Raw genomic sequence first — 16,531 nt, forward strand, 5'->3', positions numbered from 1 at the left:
GTTAATTGACTTATTACTGTTATTACTATTCAGCTATAAGTGCTGACAAGTTACTCTTAGCTGTAAATGTTGTTGTTGAGTGAAATGTTGGTTTCTCATCGGTCAATTAAAACGATCTTAGAAAACGATCATTAAATATTTTTTCAGTAAAGAAAACAGCAAGTGGTTTGAAAATATAGAAAAAGGACGTCATTATGGTGTAATGATCCATTTGAAAAAAAAAATTGAAGGCGAGAAACGGAAATAGCTTAACCCTCTCGCCTCCTCCCCAAGAATCGTACCGCAGGCTCAATTGTAACTAAAGAAAGAAACAACTGGACATAAACTGCAAAGGACCACAAACGAATATGCTGGCACAGGACGTAGGACCTGCAGGAGATCTCGTGATCCTCGGAGGTACTAGCCTGTTCCAGGCTCCGAGATAGTTGGGCCCGATGAATTGAGAGAGCGCAAAGACGAAAGTAAAACGGGAGCCAACTTTTCGCGTGCCTTTAACTTTCGCGTCTTCCCCACTATCTAAGAGCCTGGAACAGGCTACGGGGGTACGTACTAAAGTTTTACACGGAAAGGCTCCGCCCTGAGGTCCAACCCCTCATCCTTTTATAGTTCCGTTTTTGACAGAAAAGGTAGCCCTTTCGTATACCTACTCAGTGACAAACGGTACCCCTTTGACATAAATATTTTAGAACTATGCACATCTTTTAACTGCTGTTAATGCACTAGCCTTTAAATATGCTTAAATCACAAAATCAGCACGTCCTCTCCGCATCGTCCATTCTAGGTAGTACCTCACATTTCTGGGTGGGCGCGTCCTTTGTCCGGCTTTTATTAACTTATCCACGAGTGAACAGAATGATGATGATGATGATGATGATGATGATGATGATGATGATGATGATGATGATGATGATGATGATGGTTTGGAGGTAGCACATCCACAAAGGGGATCTTCGTCTACCCGATTCCTGATCGAATGGGAATTTGGAAATGTTGGGTTTTGAGGAGAGGGGAAAACCGGAGTACGCGGGGAAAAACCTCTCGGAGCAAGGGAGAGAACCAACAACAAACTCAACACACACATATGGCGTCGACGCCGGGATTTGAACCCGGGCCACATTGGTGGGAGGCGAGCGCTCTCACCACTGCGCCATCCCTTGCTCCCCAGAAGCCGTTAAAACTCAACAGGTCTTGTGTGTGTGGAGGGGTCACCTCAGAGGCAGCCTGAGAGTGAAAGATTGGCAAAATAATAAGTCTTTGTTAAAAATCAGCCTAAGGCAAAATGATACACAGTGAGGAAAAGAGAGACACAAAGTGCCTTAAAGAGGTTCGAGATTCTCTTATCTTACGACAATCAGAGGCAGATTGTGGGATAAAAAAACGTTAGTACACTCAAAATAGGCAAGTAACAGCTTTTCGAGGTTAATGTGCGCATTTCAGTTCTCAGTCAAAATGGAAGATTTTTTCATACGGTTTAGAAAATGTGGCTCACTTTCCTAACCGGATATGGGTTCTTTTGAAAAACTTCTCGAATCGAATCCCGGCCGCCTCGTATAGTGGCCACAAAATCCTGCATCCCGTTCATAATTACAATCCCGAATATCCCTCTTCGTTTTTTCTCGGGGACCCATGATATGGACTCCCGAATCCCGACAATCCTGGTATTCCCGAGTTAGGCAATGCAAATCTGGGATCCCGAAAGACCCATTGGTTGGTTTGTAAACAAACCAGATCGAAGATGAACAACAGTTCTTGATGTTTTGCAATGGGTGCAACGTATTGCGACAGGAGTATTTTAAAATTGTATTTCATAATTAAAGGATGTTGCTTTGGTGAATTTTACTGCCCATGACAGAACAAAATATTTACTAACAGCAGAAAATAATAATAATAGAAAAATAATAGCCAAATATATTAATCTTATGTATGTCAGGAGCCTCCAGTGTATGTCATGGTATGTTCAAAAAGTGTAAAAAAAATTACTGAAAATGCAACTTGATAGAAAATCTTTGATTATTTTTTTGGAGCGTGTATCATTAGTTAGACGTACTTAAATATAAAAGACCAATACCTCCATGTGGAGGGTAAGGCACAATAAAGTTACTGTTACTGTTACCGTTATTGGGAAACCTCTGCAAACGTTGTGGGTTTTTGGTGGGGGAAGGGAGCTGGGGGCTAACAATAAAATATGGGAATGGGACGGGTAGGGAAACAGGGAAGGGGTGGAGATTTGTCACGCGTCCGATTTCCCTTCGCTAAGGCCTTTCAAGCATCCCGTGTGGTGATAGACAAAGATCTAAAAAGTGATTGTAAATTTTGAGCTCCGTGATACAAGGATGGGACGATGGGACAATAAAGATTTCGAGTCTTTTCCTTGTGTCACGTCTTAGTCCAGTGTCACGCAATGAGGGAGCACTGGCATTTCTTATGCCAATGTTGGGCAGGAGTTTCGCGTCACACTGGATTGCATCTAGCCCCGGAACGGACAGAAGTAGAGTAGACCGTGAAATCGCAAGTCAATTGTTTCGAAGAAAGCTTAGGAACCGGAAGCTTGAAGGTGGGTAAAATTTAGATGTTAAGTGTTGTTTAAGGGTAGAGCCGAACACTTATTAGAAACCCCGGAAATTATGAATTGCGTCGCTCGATCAAACGGATCAAGCGAAGTACTGGCACGCTCGATTGCTGCTTACTTCTTACTTGTCTGGATTTGCAAGGTTCGTAGATGAATTTGGGTATAAACGCATGTTTTTACCAACGCAAGAGCAGAGGACAAGTATTCTCAAAGAATCAAGATATGCGAGTTTACATTTAAATCTGCGTTTTAAAGTACGTGTCAATAGACATCGACATATTAAGCACTCGCCAACGTGCATTTGTCAGTGTTGTATTACGTGTTGTTAGTGTAGAGCTAGGTATAACTTCGGTGAAATTTACTTGTTATCAGAGCATAGCCCTCACGGAGCACTCGGCCACGTCCGAGACCTCGAGCTCTGAACTCTTTTACTTTATATGTTATCTGTTACTATGTCCCTTTGCCATCAGTAAAATGGCCTTGTTTGCGTAAGACAACGCCAAGGCTCAGTCAACGCTTGTGGTGACTTCTGATCACCTCTGTTGACAGGTTCGTACGCTGCGTTAAATTTGAGATAAGCCAGCGTTTGTACAGCAATTTTTTTGAAAACTCCTGGCAGACACTGATCATCAGTTGTTGGTATATAAAATAATATCCCGATTCGAAAAACTGATAACCGTTTGAATGCGTTTATCGCAACACGGCGCAGGTGTAAAGTACGCTGATAAAAATTTTAGGGACTTTTTATGTCTTTCAGAAGCTTTGCTAAAGAAACTGTCCTTTTAATAACTTCCGCCAAATTCTGAAAAATATTAGTGCCCAGGCAACTTCAGCTAATTAATACGCTTTTGTTGTTTATCGTTCACCTTGGCTTCAAAGAACTCAAACTGTTAGCCACAAAGTCAGAGAAGCGAATCTTTGCAGAAGTTCAACATGTCTAACAGTTGCAACATTTGATATCACGTTAACGGGACATCGTATCTACATAGCAACATGAACAAACCTGACGCGCTTCATAACCATTTAACTTTATTAGGCTATGTTTTTAATTACACAATCTTCACTGTTTAAATTAAGTGGAAAGTTTCCAACAAAGGATCCTTTGTTTAGATATAATAAAACTTTGAAAAGAGCCGGTCGTTTCTTTGTAAAAGTTATTTTTGAAAACTTTCTAGTGCATGTATAAAATTGTCTTATCGAAGTAGAAGTGGGTAGCTGTGGAGATTCTTGTATGTTGAACTATCTACCACTTTTCACTCGACCGATTACTTACTGAAACGTTACTGAATAAGCGCCCCACGGTTTAAACATGAGTGACACCAAGGCGTTATTCAAATAAGTCACTATTTTAGACCAAAAAATGTCATTTTTTACACCCGTTTTCGGACCAGGCCTCTAAAATCCATACCCGTTTTCACCCCGACCTCTAAGAAGCAGGAAATTATGTCATCATGACTTAGATTAGAACAGCAGCAAAAAAGATTTCTGAAAATCCACCTCGAATTCGCGTGCTTCTCTTTCTTTCTTACTCATTTGGAATTGAATCGATAAATACGTTCATAGTTGCACTCCCGTAGTTCCCTCGAAAACCATACCCAGTTCCAGACCAAAATATGCGGGCAAAGTCTATACCCGTTTTCAGACCAAAACGGCTGAAAAACTCCTACCCTCTGGAGCGGTACACACCTACCGTATATGGCTTACATAACGGTGCACCTCCCCCTCCCTCCCCTCCTGGTTGTGAGCCACCTTTCCTCAGTCTCAGAAAGCTGTTTCGGCAGTTCGGGTAACTCGTTTTCCTCTCAATGCCTGTCAGAGTAGAAGCTGGGTTTAGATACCCCATGATTAGTGCGAAATTTGAATTCAGATACAAAAGCTTGAAAAGCAAATTTATTATTTCTTTTTGTCTACCATTTGATAATTGGATGTTCTAAAAAGACTAAATAGAGAAAATTATCCGAGCAAATGCTTTTGAACAAAATAAAGGAGAACCCGAATTACAATTTTAACCCCGGGTTATCGCTAATCGACCTTCGAATAACTGGGCCACAATCAGGGCCCGGTTTCAGAAAGGCCGATTTAAGCGCTTATCCAGGATTAAACCTTAAATCTAAGATTGTACTACCCTATTTACCAAATAAGCGCCACCCTCGAAAAAGCGCCGCATTTGAGAGAAAAAAAAAAGTTAATAAACGCCGCGGTCCCGATATAATCGAAGTCTAAAGACGTTAATTCTGTTAGTTTAATATGGAAAAGAATAATACCGTTGTAAAAGAACTTTTTAGCTTGTAGATTTTTTTTTTTTCGTGTTGTTATGACTGGGTCTCGGAGTAAAAGTTATCTCAGTATATGCTCCAGTGACACATACTCGCACCCAGTGAAAAGAATGAATATTGGGTGTCTCAACCTAACCCCAATCTTCTCTCACCCAAAAAATACATAAATAGCAACCGGCAACCTCGTCCCCAGGTCGCTTTTCCCAAAGCCATAGAAAAGCGCCCTGGGGAGGAGGTTGAGGGTCAGGGCCAGTGACATATTTCTAAGCAAGAATTGCTTAACCCTAATTTAAACTTAACAATCTCTCGAGCAACCGAGCTCACTGCTGTTTGAAAAAGGACGGCCAATGAAGGAATTTCCAGACACCTTAAAAATGCTCTTTTTTTTTTTTTTTAGGTTGTAACCATGGAAACTGAGGGCTTGGTGGCTATCATCTGTGCAGCCATTGCCCTTGTTATGCTCATAGCCATGACCGTCTTCACCTTGGTCAAATCTTGGAGACAAATTAGCAGGGAACATGCTGAAAGGGAACACAGTCAGAGAGAAGCAGCACACACTTATGACAACATGAACTGGTTTGAGAACGACCACGCGCTTAGCGAAGAACAAAACCATAACAAAACCAGTGGACAAGCCCATGCTGTTGACTGCGGAGAGAATGCGAATACGCAAGCTCATACGGAAGTAGCTGGTGCTGATCAGGAAGTGAACCACAAGTGCATTGTAAAAGTGGAGACCTGCGATACAAGCTTTTGAGGAAAATCCAAATCAAATTGTTTCGATTCTGAGGCTTATCTGGGACACAAAAACGTTGATTTTGTTGAATGGTGTATCATGCTTTGAAGTGTTCAAGTAGACCTTACTGTACAACGGATTGCAGTGCTGTCTTGCCTGAGAAGATTAGAGTAGCAAAAGCTGCAGTTTTTGTGCTTTACCAAACATTGAAGCTATACCAAAAATTAAGTAAAATTTTTAAGCTTTTAGCGTGACTGGATTATTACAAAACCATCATTAGTTTTATTGTTTACTCTATTATACCCTTTTACGGACACAAAAGTACAAGAAGATAAAAATGGATACCCCCTTTCCTTTGTCTGTATATCCAAAGCAAGATGCTTGCCTATTATCTAACAAGAACTATTCAAGAACGATTCAAACTGGCGTTGAAAGTTTTCATCGACATCAGAAATATTTTATATCAGTATTTAAATAGACATGTTTTTCTTTCTCATACTGAAATGCTCAGTTTATCCTTTTTTCACCCAGGAAGCTACCTCGTTGCATTGTTAGTTTTTATTACTTTAAAAAGATCTTATCATAACCCGCAGTTTACCGTTAAATCAATAAATTCTTATACCCTATTTTGTTGCTATAGTTATTGACCAATTTGTGTAGCAAATTCTTTTCAATGGAACCAAATTCTTTCCAACGGAACCTTTAAGACAACAAATTCAGTGCGACATTTTCTTGCGCAACCGAAACTCTTCGGGCTGAAGCTACATGTAGAAAGAGTGAAGACGAAGTCGTAAGACGAGGCAACTTGTATCGTCTGGAGTTAACCCACACAATTTTTTGTCTTTTCTAAATATTATTATTATTATTTTCTTTTTAATATGTTAGGTTGGTAAAATAATTTCCTTTTAAAAGAGATTAATTTTTCTGAAGAAATATCTCAAGTAAAATGCTGCAACTAAAGTAACGTCTCGAAGCTTCGAGATTTTGAAATTAGCTTGGCCCAGAAGACGCCCGTAGAGGTTGGCGCCCTTGTTCTTGATCGAGAGAATATACAGTCCTCCTAGGAACATTTGAAAACAATAGTTTATGCGATTTTTTTTGGAGGGGAAGACAAGGCAAACAGAATGTATTATGGGGGTTTCGAAAACAAAGAATAGGGACTCGAGCGACAGAAACTGACTCTGGTCCTGTCCACATGTATCCTCATATTTAAGAAAACAGATTTTTTTTCTCTTTCCCAGTTAGCCTTTCGTTCCGGCACCGAAAATGCACTTTTTCGAAAATGGTCCCCAGGATGGACATTTTTGTCATATGAACCAATTTCGTTGCCAGACGGACGAAAACGGAGGTTTTCGAATACTTTGATGGAGTAAAATTTTACCAATCGGAAAAAGGCTAGAGCCTCACTACCTCTCTTTCCCCTTCCCATCGTCCCCCGCGCGCTTTCGATATTTTTTTCCCTCTCCTCAGTCTCCCTACGACGTACACAACAAAAGAGGCCTCTGCAGAAGAGAGAGTGAACCAATGACAGACGGAGGCAACAACAACATAAGCTTTATTTGCATGACTATAATTATGTAGTTACAGTATTGCAAAAGCCTTAACATAAAGTTACAATTTATAACAATGATAATGCAATGCAATGATTACTACAGTCAATCAAGTGTCATCAGCATGATTTGATAACTAATTAGTACGTAAATCATCAGTCAATCTCTTCGGTTCTCTTCTCTGCAGCCTTACTTGGGAGCTCCTCTCCTCGTGCGTGACAATTCTATTATATCAATCATTTACTGAATTAGAGGAAATCAAATAGCAATGACGTCAAACGCAGAATAATCAGTAACCTTAGTAACTTCAAAATACTTTTCAGAGAGATATTGAAAGAGAGCAAGCCCCTTTATTCTCTCTTGAAGAAAGACAAAAGGAGAGAATAGTTTGCGATTTTCTGGTGTGGCTTGTCAGGGTGACTTGTTCCAAATTAAACGAGTTTAAGGTTGAAGACTAGGATTATGGTATTCATGTTTCAGTATCCGACTATCTTAAATTTTTCCAGCTGCCAAACTCAACTGTCAATCAAAGCCAAACTTCAAGGATTTTACCGATAGTAAAGTTGTAAAAATGTCTTTATTTGCGCCATTTGCTTGTTTATTTTGCCTTGGAAACTTTTAAACACAAAATGGCAGTTTTATTCAACGTCAAAAGTTCTTTTAAGAGGCATTATGTCTAAATTGTCATGCATTATAAATTAGGCATTATGTCTTTTTTGTTCCCTATTTACACAGCAGGTCTCAGCTCGTCATTAAGTGTCGTTGGTTGTGTAACATATCTCTATTTTTTCGCTAATCATACCATCAGTTTGTTTTCTGCTATCGAATAAGTTGCAAACAATTGGCAGTTATAAATTTACAGGCAAAACAACCCCTGTTACTCTGCCAGGTACGTCCATTTTAACTGGTCAAAACATGGATAATTGCATAAAGTTTCTTAGCCAGTTTTAATATAATTCAATGAATTCACAAAGAGATCTGTAATAGGTAATAAATCACACGTAACATAGTACGATCCATCAACTTTCATCTAGATCAAAAACAGCAAACGGTAAAAGATTTTCAAATTACGGGCAATGCATTATTGATCTATACTGCAAGACAATCATAACTTACGAACCCCACAGCAAGTAAAAAAAGAAAAACCATCGCCGAACTATTTCTTTGTGACAGTATAAATTAACTAAAGCTCCGCTATTAAAACGTCCATGGATTACATAATAAGACACCTATTTTCACTCTCTCATCTGGAAAGATACACTTTGGCACATCCATAAACTTTGGTTTTCAATTCAAAACATCCCCTTTCAGTCTGCGAGGGGTGAATTTTACCCACTAGCACTTGTGAAACAACTAAACTTGCACAGTTTTCCCACTGGTGTCCGATGGTACGGTGCTAAGTGCTTATCATCAAGACTTGTTGCGACAAAATGTAAAACAAAATTCAAATTGTCAGCCCAGGAATGAAGATTTGTTCCTTACGGCGGAAAAACTTGTGGCTTCTGGTGGCAGAAGATGTAGAAGTACTGCGGATTGGTAACTAGGCTGGGAAGAGATGTCTTAAAATACGTAATCAGAGGCAACCGTTTCCATAACATTGACAAGAATTGTACTGAACTGCAAAAGCTTACGGGAAAATTTCACTCTTTGTTCCAAGGTCTCCTGAAACCCAGTCTTGACCCCCAGTGTGGAGTTTTGTAAATCTGTCTTCTTTTATAAGACAAATCTGACACAAACTGAGGGGTAGATAAAAGTCATATTGACTTAGATATTACCGATCATCAAATATCGGACAGATACTAACACCGTTTTCGAATGGTAGAACCATTTATTACCGTCGAAAGGCAAATTGGTTTGAAAGAAATGTAGAAAAACTGTTGGTTCCTTAGGCAAACTTACTTAAGCGATTTATGAAAAACCAATTTTAAAGTTTTACAGAATCGTTTTCAACCATTTTTGGATAAACATCGGTGGAAAATGGTTTTGGAAGAAAATGAATATATTATATTTTACCTTTTAATTAAAAAGAAAGATGGCAATCTATGTTGCTCAGGTTAGTTCTGGTCGTGACGTTCTGCCATATATTATTTATTTGTACAAAATATTGGGAATCACGTCCGTTATTACACATTTGTCTTGACAAATTAAAGTAATTGCCTTCCGCTTTTATCTGTAAACGTAACACCGTGAAACAAAAACCCATATCTAATATCGCAAACGTCGGTATATTTTTTTCTGTCATGGATAGCATTTTTATGTCTTTTTTGCTTTTATAAAGAAGACAGACAAACATTCTTCTTCGGAGGCTTATCAATCCAGGCAACAGAGCATCATTTTATTTTTTTGGATGGTATTTTGCACCTCTTTAAATTAAGATTTTTTCATCAATCCAAATTATAGGTAACTTGAGCAAACAATTTACCCGTCAAAAACAATCTTCTTCTCATCAGAGCTGTTCACAAGACTTTGCTTTCCTCTACTTTATCTTTATAAGTACACGATCATGAGATCTAAACATCTGTAAAGGAAACGATTTGTATTGATCATCGCTTGTGCTTTTAAACTCTAGGCCTAGGTGAAGATTTCAAGCCCACAGTTAAGAAGGTGTGGCAATGGAGGAACTAAAGATTTTCTGTGTTCTCATTCTCTTTGCGGTTCACTCATTTTGCATCCCGATAGAAACACATCGTTCTGGTAGGTTGCCTTCTTCGTTGTCCTTTTTTAAAACGAAAGCAATTGATCCCTGTTTACTGTTTTTTCGTACCGGTTCTATGCCACGATATTGGGTAACTTTGATTTAACTTAGAAAATCTAAGTAACACAAAAAAAAAAATCGTCAGACTAGATTTTTCGAAATTCTCGCAAATTTTGTTAAATCCGCAACTCGGTCTAGTTAAGTCATTGTTAACAAGACAAAGAACTGCGAAAAATCGCGAGTAACGCTAAAAATCATCAGACTTACGATTTTTCGCAATTTTGGCAAATTTTGTTACATCCGCAACTCGGTCTGGTTTAGTGATTATTCACATGACAAAATAGCGAAAAATCGCAAGTAACGCCAACAATCGTCAGAATTAAAAAAATTTCGCAACACGTGAAAAATGGCAATTTTTGCTGCTGCATTCAAACCTGGACATAAGTGGAATGAGTGCAGTCGTTATTATTTATTCTATCGAAACTGTACAACTTTTGTTATCACCTATTGTGATGGAATATTATCGTGCAAGAATACATTGTGAAAGAAAAACGAAACCAGAGGGAGCAAATTTTCAAGTTGTCGCAACTTTCAAATAAAAAGTTGGCCTTAATACGCTACCTACTAGATCGATCTAAAATAACTTAAATCTCTCTCTAGAAGTTACAGAATCAGTCCACAAGCGCTTAAAGATTTTGTGATTTTGTGTCAATTCTAGCCCTTCGATCCCAAAAAACTTAAAAATCGAAAATATATTTTAAAAAATTAAAAACGTATATGTATGCATGTATGTATTACAAGTCAAGATCTGCGTTAAACACAAATGGATTGCACAAAAAAGTGACACTGGATAAATGTTTTCTTTAGTTTGTTTTCAAAACGCAAATAAAAGAATCAAAGAAATACAGGGTGTTTTTGCTCACAGTGGGAACTTAATATAGTTTGTTGTTATGGATACATGCCACTTAGGTTCTGAATAGTAACTTTGCAGATTTGAGAGATGAAAATATGCTTATCTCAATCTTTTAACGTTGATTTTCAGAGGCAAAACGATCCCTAATCAGGGAAGACGACAAGGACCAACTTGTTGGGGACGAAACGATTTTGGATCACATAGAAAAAGTCAATAAAGGTAAAGAAAAAAAAATAGAATGAATACGAATACGAATACGTGCTTCGTGAATGCTCTTCTTGCCACCGATAAAGTGCCCTGGGCGTTTACTAATTGTTAAACAATTTTTGCCTAAAACTGAAAGTGCAAATAAACTGAGAAAAAAAACTGCTACAGATGTGACCTTTGTCATAACAATCAAGTTCAATGGGGAATACTTACAGTTTTACTTCCGGTCATTCCACGGTTGTTGACATATGGTTGTCCTCTTTTTTTGGTTTAAACAGTAACGACAGTAACATATAGTAATAAAACTTAACACTCATGCCTTAATGCCATAATCTAGGACATACAGCCGAGCCACTTGCGACTACCAAACGAAAAGTACCTTCACCGGATTCGGCCCTTTTGAATGCATGCAAATCATGAAAAATAATGCTTCATACAGTATTTGCTATGAGGATAGAGATGAACGGGAATATTCACGAGTGCAAGAACAGTAAGCAAAGTTTACAAGAACGCCTGCCAGGATACTCACTATTAACAAAGTAATCTTAAAAAGAATATCACGAATGCCTTACTTCCGATCGGCCAGAAAATTGTTTCTAGCCCTAATAAGAAGCTGGGAATTCAAGGGCGACTTACATTCAACAAAAATTCCGGTTTGAAATTTCGGAAATTTCACGTGCCCAACGGAAAGGTACATTCCGGTTACACAGACCTGACCCAAACCACCCCGCGTTTGGTTATTGTTCGTGTAAGCAGGATACAAAAGAGCGGAACTGGGGATAACAATTTTGTCAAATGGCAAGGGACATTTCGGTCCAACCAACCGAAATGAGCAGACAGGTTTCAAAGGTGGTCCCATAATATTCCGGTCAAATCGAACGGAAACGGTCCGTTCCATTTGATTTCAAACCGAAATTTCTGGAATTTTGGGCTGAATGGAAAGCACCCCCGAATGTCATTGAAACAGGTTCGATGGGAGTAACTCCTAGGGCCGCACTCCCGTTGTTCAGATCTTGTTTACATTACAAAGATATCGCCCAAAATCGCGGGGGAACTTCCATATAAAAATAGTCGGAATGGTCGCCACATGTAGGGGAAATAGAAGACAGTCTTCGATCCTGGTACTGGATTCCGGATTGTAACCATCAGTGCGGGTATTCCGGATCCCTTGAGCTGTACTCTGCATTCCAAAGCCCAGGACTCCGGTCCACAAGCAAAAATTCCTCCTCTTCCGGAATCTTCGTCTCGTAAACTCAGTTTTGGGTCTTAGGGTGTTCTGAGTTCAGGACTTGTGGAATCAGAAATCCTGGGCTTTTGAGTCTGGAATTCATCTCAAAGAATCCGGAATCCCACCAACGATTGCAATTTGGAATCCAAGTTCCACTGACAAGGAATCCGGAAGCCAGTACCTGGAGTCCGAAATCAAGAGCGTGAAATCGAGAATCCTAGACTGTCTTTGATTACCTTTCATGGGGCGAAAGATATTGTTGCTGACACACTATCCAATCAGTCTAAAAACGCAAATCTGAAGGCTTTCTCTACTTTCCAGGCAACGACGTCAACAAGTACGAGGCAGATATCGATTTATCTCCTGATGATTTGGTTGATTTGAGCGATGCTGGTGATGTGGATGGACAGCAATTAATCGGGCGCAAGAAACGGAACGCTGCTCGCAATCGAAAGAAGGTGTGGGTTACACGTGTTATTCCTTACGAGTACGACAGCAGCCTTCCAGGTAGGACATGTTATACCCCCCGGGGGGAGTAGTCAACAAAGTCTTATCCGGAGTAGACTACGAGTAGCCCCCCATTTGTCCTCAGGGATAGTAAAGCGACCGAAACGCGAGCGCGCGTGAAAATCACCCTACGGGTGGGGTGATTTTAACGCGCGCTCTACTATTCCTGAGGAAAAATGGGGGACTACTCGTAGTCTATATCCGAGGAGGCACCGTCCCGAGGTCCAACCCCTTACTCTTTTATATACCAGTGTTGACATTAAAGGTACCCTTTCGTATACCTTCCAATTAAAAAAAAAAAGCAAATAGAAAGTGTTCCTTTCATTTTTGTGTGGGTTTAATAAATTAAAATGATATAGCCATAAGGCGCTTTTTTTTCGAAATATTTCAATTAAAGGCCGTTTTAAATACTTTAATGATAAATTTTCCAACCCTTCCATGTACTTCAACTCGTGAATTCCCTACCCTTTGATATACCTGAAGCCTGAAATCTAGGTATCCCTTTCGGATGGAGCCTTTAATTTCCGTATAGTGCCTGGCCTCCCACGCAGAAGTTCTTACGGGTTCGTCACGCGTTCCTGCCCCACTATCGTCTGCTGATTTGAGCGGAAAATAACGTAGACCAATCATAGCAGACTCCCAGATCTGGGAAGTGCACTCGCTTGACTTAGCTCCAGAAAAGATTAGAAAGTTCTCATGAAAGGTGAAGACCTTACAGTTTTAGAAAAAACTACACAGTTAACTCACAAGCGTTCGTTCTAGAGGCTACCCTCACAATATCATTAAAAAAAAATTACCTCGGAGGTTAAATTTGCTGAACGGAAGTCGGCTTTACTACAAAACAATTAAGTGTGAAAAAAATTATGCCTTTTGGTCCGTTACAAGGTAACCCCGTCGTGGCATCACCGAAAGAACAACTTTATGAACAAGTGGCATCTAATCCAGCCTTTACAGAGAGAAATATACAAAAAGCCAGCGCGTATCTCCTAGATTCTCGTCCGAAGCAAAAATCTTTGGTCACGTATCACACCCTACCGAGCTTGTACGTATGTGTTTGGCTTGTCAACACTTTCATTTCAACAGCACCGATTGGATCTCCGATAATCTGCATGTGATCTCCAGCTGATATTTGTGAACAGTAGAAAAGGAATGTATTTCTCGGTTCAGCAGACGTTAGTGGGGCAGGAACACGTGACGAACCCCTAAGAACGTCTACGTGGAAGGCTATAGATGTGAGTCATGTGATCTCCAGCTGATATTTGTGAACAATAGGAAAGGAATGTATTTCTCGGTTCCGCAGACGTTAGTGGGGCAGGAACACGTGACGAACCCCTAAGAACGTCTACGTGGGAGGCTATAGAGTGCCTCACCCGGGTACCATACCGACTAGACTGCTGAGAATTTACTTCAAATACTTCCACTATTAAATCTGCAGAATATAATCCAAGCACATGTACGATCAACCTAAGCGGTTGATAAACAAGTATGGAACAAGCCGCTTACCGGGATAGACACTGGCATGGCAAATTGTTAACATATACACCTCGTAAAAGACGTGAAAAAAGGAGCCAGGGAGGGAAAATTTGAGTTCCTATTAGACAGAGGTCAAATCATTCTTGTCTGTCTCTCCTTCACTTATACCGTGTACCAAATTACACAACCGTTCTTTGATAATGGATGTCTTAGTAACTTTGATGGCATACAGCTGTAACAAAGCCAACGGCATTCTACTGACGAAGAGACAAGTCCGAAACGTCTTAGTAGAATTTTACCTTAAAAACCTAAATGAATTTTCATCAAACTGCGAACAGCACTGTGACCCAATGATCCTAGTCATGTTGACAAGGGTTTGGGTCTGGGGAAAGGTCCACCACCCACCTCTGATTTGTCGATTGGCTTGTTCTTACTCTTTTCTGTGTTCCACCGTCTCTATAAAGTTGAGCTCGTCACAGCGAAGAGTCTTGTCACAAGCCGAGTCGACCGTCCGTTCATTGCATTCTTTAAGCTTTGCGTGTTTAAAACTTGGCTCGATTTGTAATTTGCTCCCAAAATACATAGAAATCGAAAAATTCAGCCTCAGATTCAGATTCCCGATTTTTGTATTATTACCAAAAAAGGAATAGAAAATCTTTGCTAGTTATAATCCTTAGACAGAACAGTTTTCAGACGTTTTCACCACTAATAACATACAGTGGTATATACCTATACAGTTCATTTACTTCCTCTCAATTTGTCCGACCGCGCCATCAGGATATAAGCTACAACCAGTTGCAAAAATGTTGAGACACTCCCGCGAAGAAAACAACCTTTCTTGCTTCAAATCGCTCCTGGTCACAGGTCTGTGAGATACAATACTGACCACCCTCCTTCCTCCCATTCAAAGCTGTTCCTCCAAGTTTTGAGTATGGTCTTGTATTGCTAGCAACCTTGATAAGGGGTGGAGGGGGGTCACAAGCACAAGATCATAGACAGGCCATTTATGCCAAAATATACGGTACTGTGTCTCAAGTACTTTTGCAACTGGTTGTAGCCTGTTCCAGGCTCTCAGACATATAGTAGAGATGACGCGTAACTGAAAGGCGCTCAAAATATGAGCACGTGATCTGGGAAAAGGTGTGCCGTCCTTCCTCTCCCCAGCTTCCTCCGGTTTTATTTTCGTGTTTGTGCTTTCTCATTCCGCGGACCCAACTAGCTCGGAGCCTGGAACAGGCTAGATGCAACCCAGTTAATACCCCAAAATTCCCAACGACAGATACTTCAGCATTAACTTGCTGGTTTTGCTTATTTTCACCTCAGATGCCTTTAAATCAACTATTCAAGAAGCAATTGCTGAATATGAAAATAAAACATGTCTGACCTTTAAACCAAGAACTGGTGAAGACCTGTTTGTGAAGTTTGTTCATGAGAAAGGGTAAGAGTAGATCAGGTGAGGTTCCATAAAAAAGGATTCCAGCTGGAACACAAGTCCACCCAGCCTAAGTCCCCAGGCATTTTTCGGCTCGGTCATTCCTGTACTCTACCATGAGTTGTGACGTCACCGAGAGGTACTCGCCGAGAGATACTCTCTCCCAGACTTCGCGCGGACAACGGATCAAGAGAGAACGCCTGGCGACTAGGCTGAAGTCCACCCATATTTCCAATTGAGTTACCTGTATCATACATGACATAATCGAGGTGCAGTGAGTATAGAAATATGCTCACGCTGCCAGATAAGCGGTAGTTTGACGTATATCACACACTACTGGTTTATGACTGAAGGTTCTGGATTACAATATGAAAATGCCATTTACGAACTGTCAGTATACACAACTTTCCCTCGAATGCAAAAAGTTGATGACGGCAGTGTTATTTTGCACTGACAGTCTTACCTTTCGCGTTTGTAATGGTTACGAATCCTATCAAATTTTTTACCCTAAAATTTTAGCAAGAACTAAGCTTCTGCTTTACGCTTAATCCTTGCAAAGGTTTTGCTTTGCCTCCCAACGCAATTTTCTTTTGATCGGTTGTCAGTCTGACCGACGTCAGCCGTGTGACTAAAGTCACTGTTGTTCTCGCGTGGGATTCACTTTTGTATATAAATTTCTGATTTACCGTAAATCCTCTATTAAGCCTCCCCCTCTCAAATAAGCCCCCTTTCTCTAATAAGCCCCCCGCTTTCCAGGGGAAGACAGTTAATAAGTCCCCCCTTCCTTTTTAGAACACCCCATCCCTCCCCCTTATTATTCATCACTTCACCGTATTATCAAGCACGACTGTAAAACTTTATGTGGACTGATCCATTATATGTGAGACTCTGAAGAAGGAAGGCCGTGCCTTCCGAAATTTCAGTAAAAATATATATATATTCGCG

The 16,531-nt window shown here is 40.1% G+C and overlaps 1 protein-coding gene across 1 annotated transcript in view; it reads left to right on the forward strand.

The window, feature by feature from the left end:
- The first annotated feature begins 9,690 nt into the window (after nucleotides 1–9,690).
- LOC140951879 (meprin A subunit beta-like) overlaps nucleotides 9,691–16,531 on the forward strand; it is a 15,286-nt gene continuing 8,445 nt past the window's right edge. Inside the window, exons 1-4 of the mRNA XM_073401248.1 lie at nucleotides 9,691–9,825; nucleotides 10,869–10,958; nucleotides 12,496–12,681; nucleotides 15,478–15,592. Coding sequence (XP_073257349.1) covers nucleotides 9,744–9,825; nucleotides 10,869–10,958; nucleotides 12,496–12,681; nucleotides 15,478–15,592 — 473 coding nt within the window. The 5' untranslated portion in view covers nucleotides 9,691–9,743. The remainder of the gene's footprint in view (nucleotides 9,826–10,868; nucleotides 10,959–12,495; nucleotides 12,682–15,477; nucleotides 15,593–16,531) is intronic.

Source organism: Porites lutea, chromosome 11 (genome assembly GCF_958299795.1).
Source record: "Porites lutea chromosome 11, jaPorLute2.1, whole genome shotgun sequence".
In the NCBI taxonomy this organism is placed as follows: Eukaryota; Metazoa; Cnidaria; class Anthozoa; order Scleractinia; family Poritidae; genus Porites; species Porites lutea.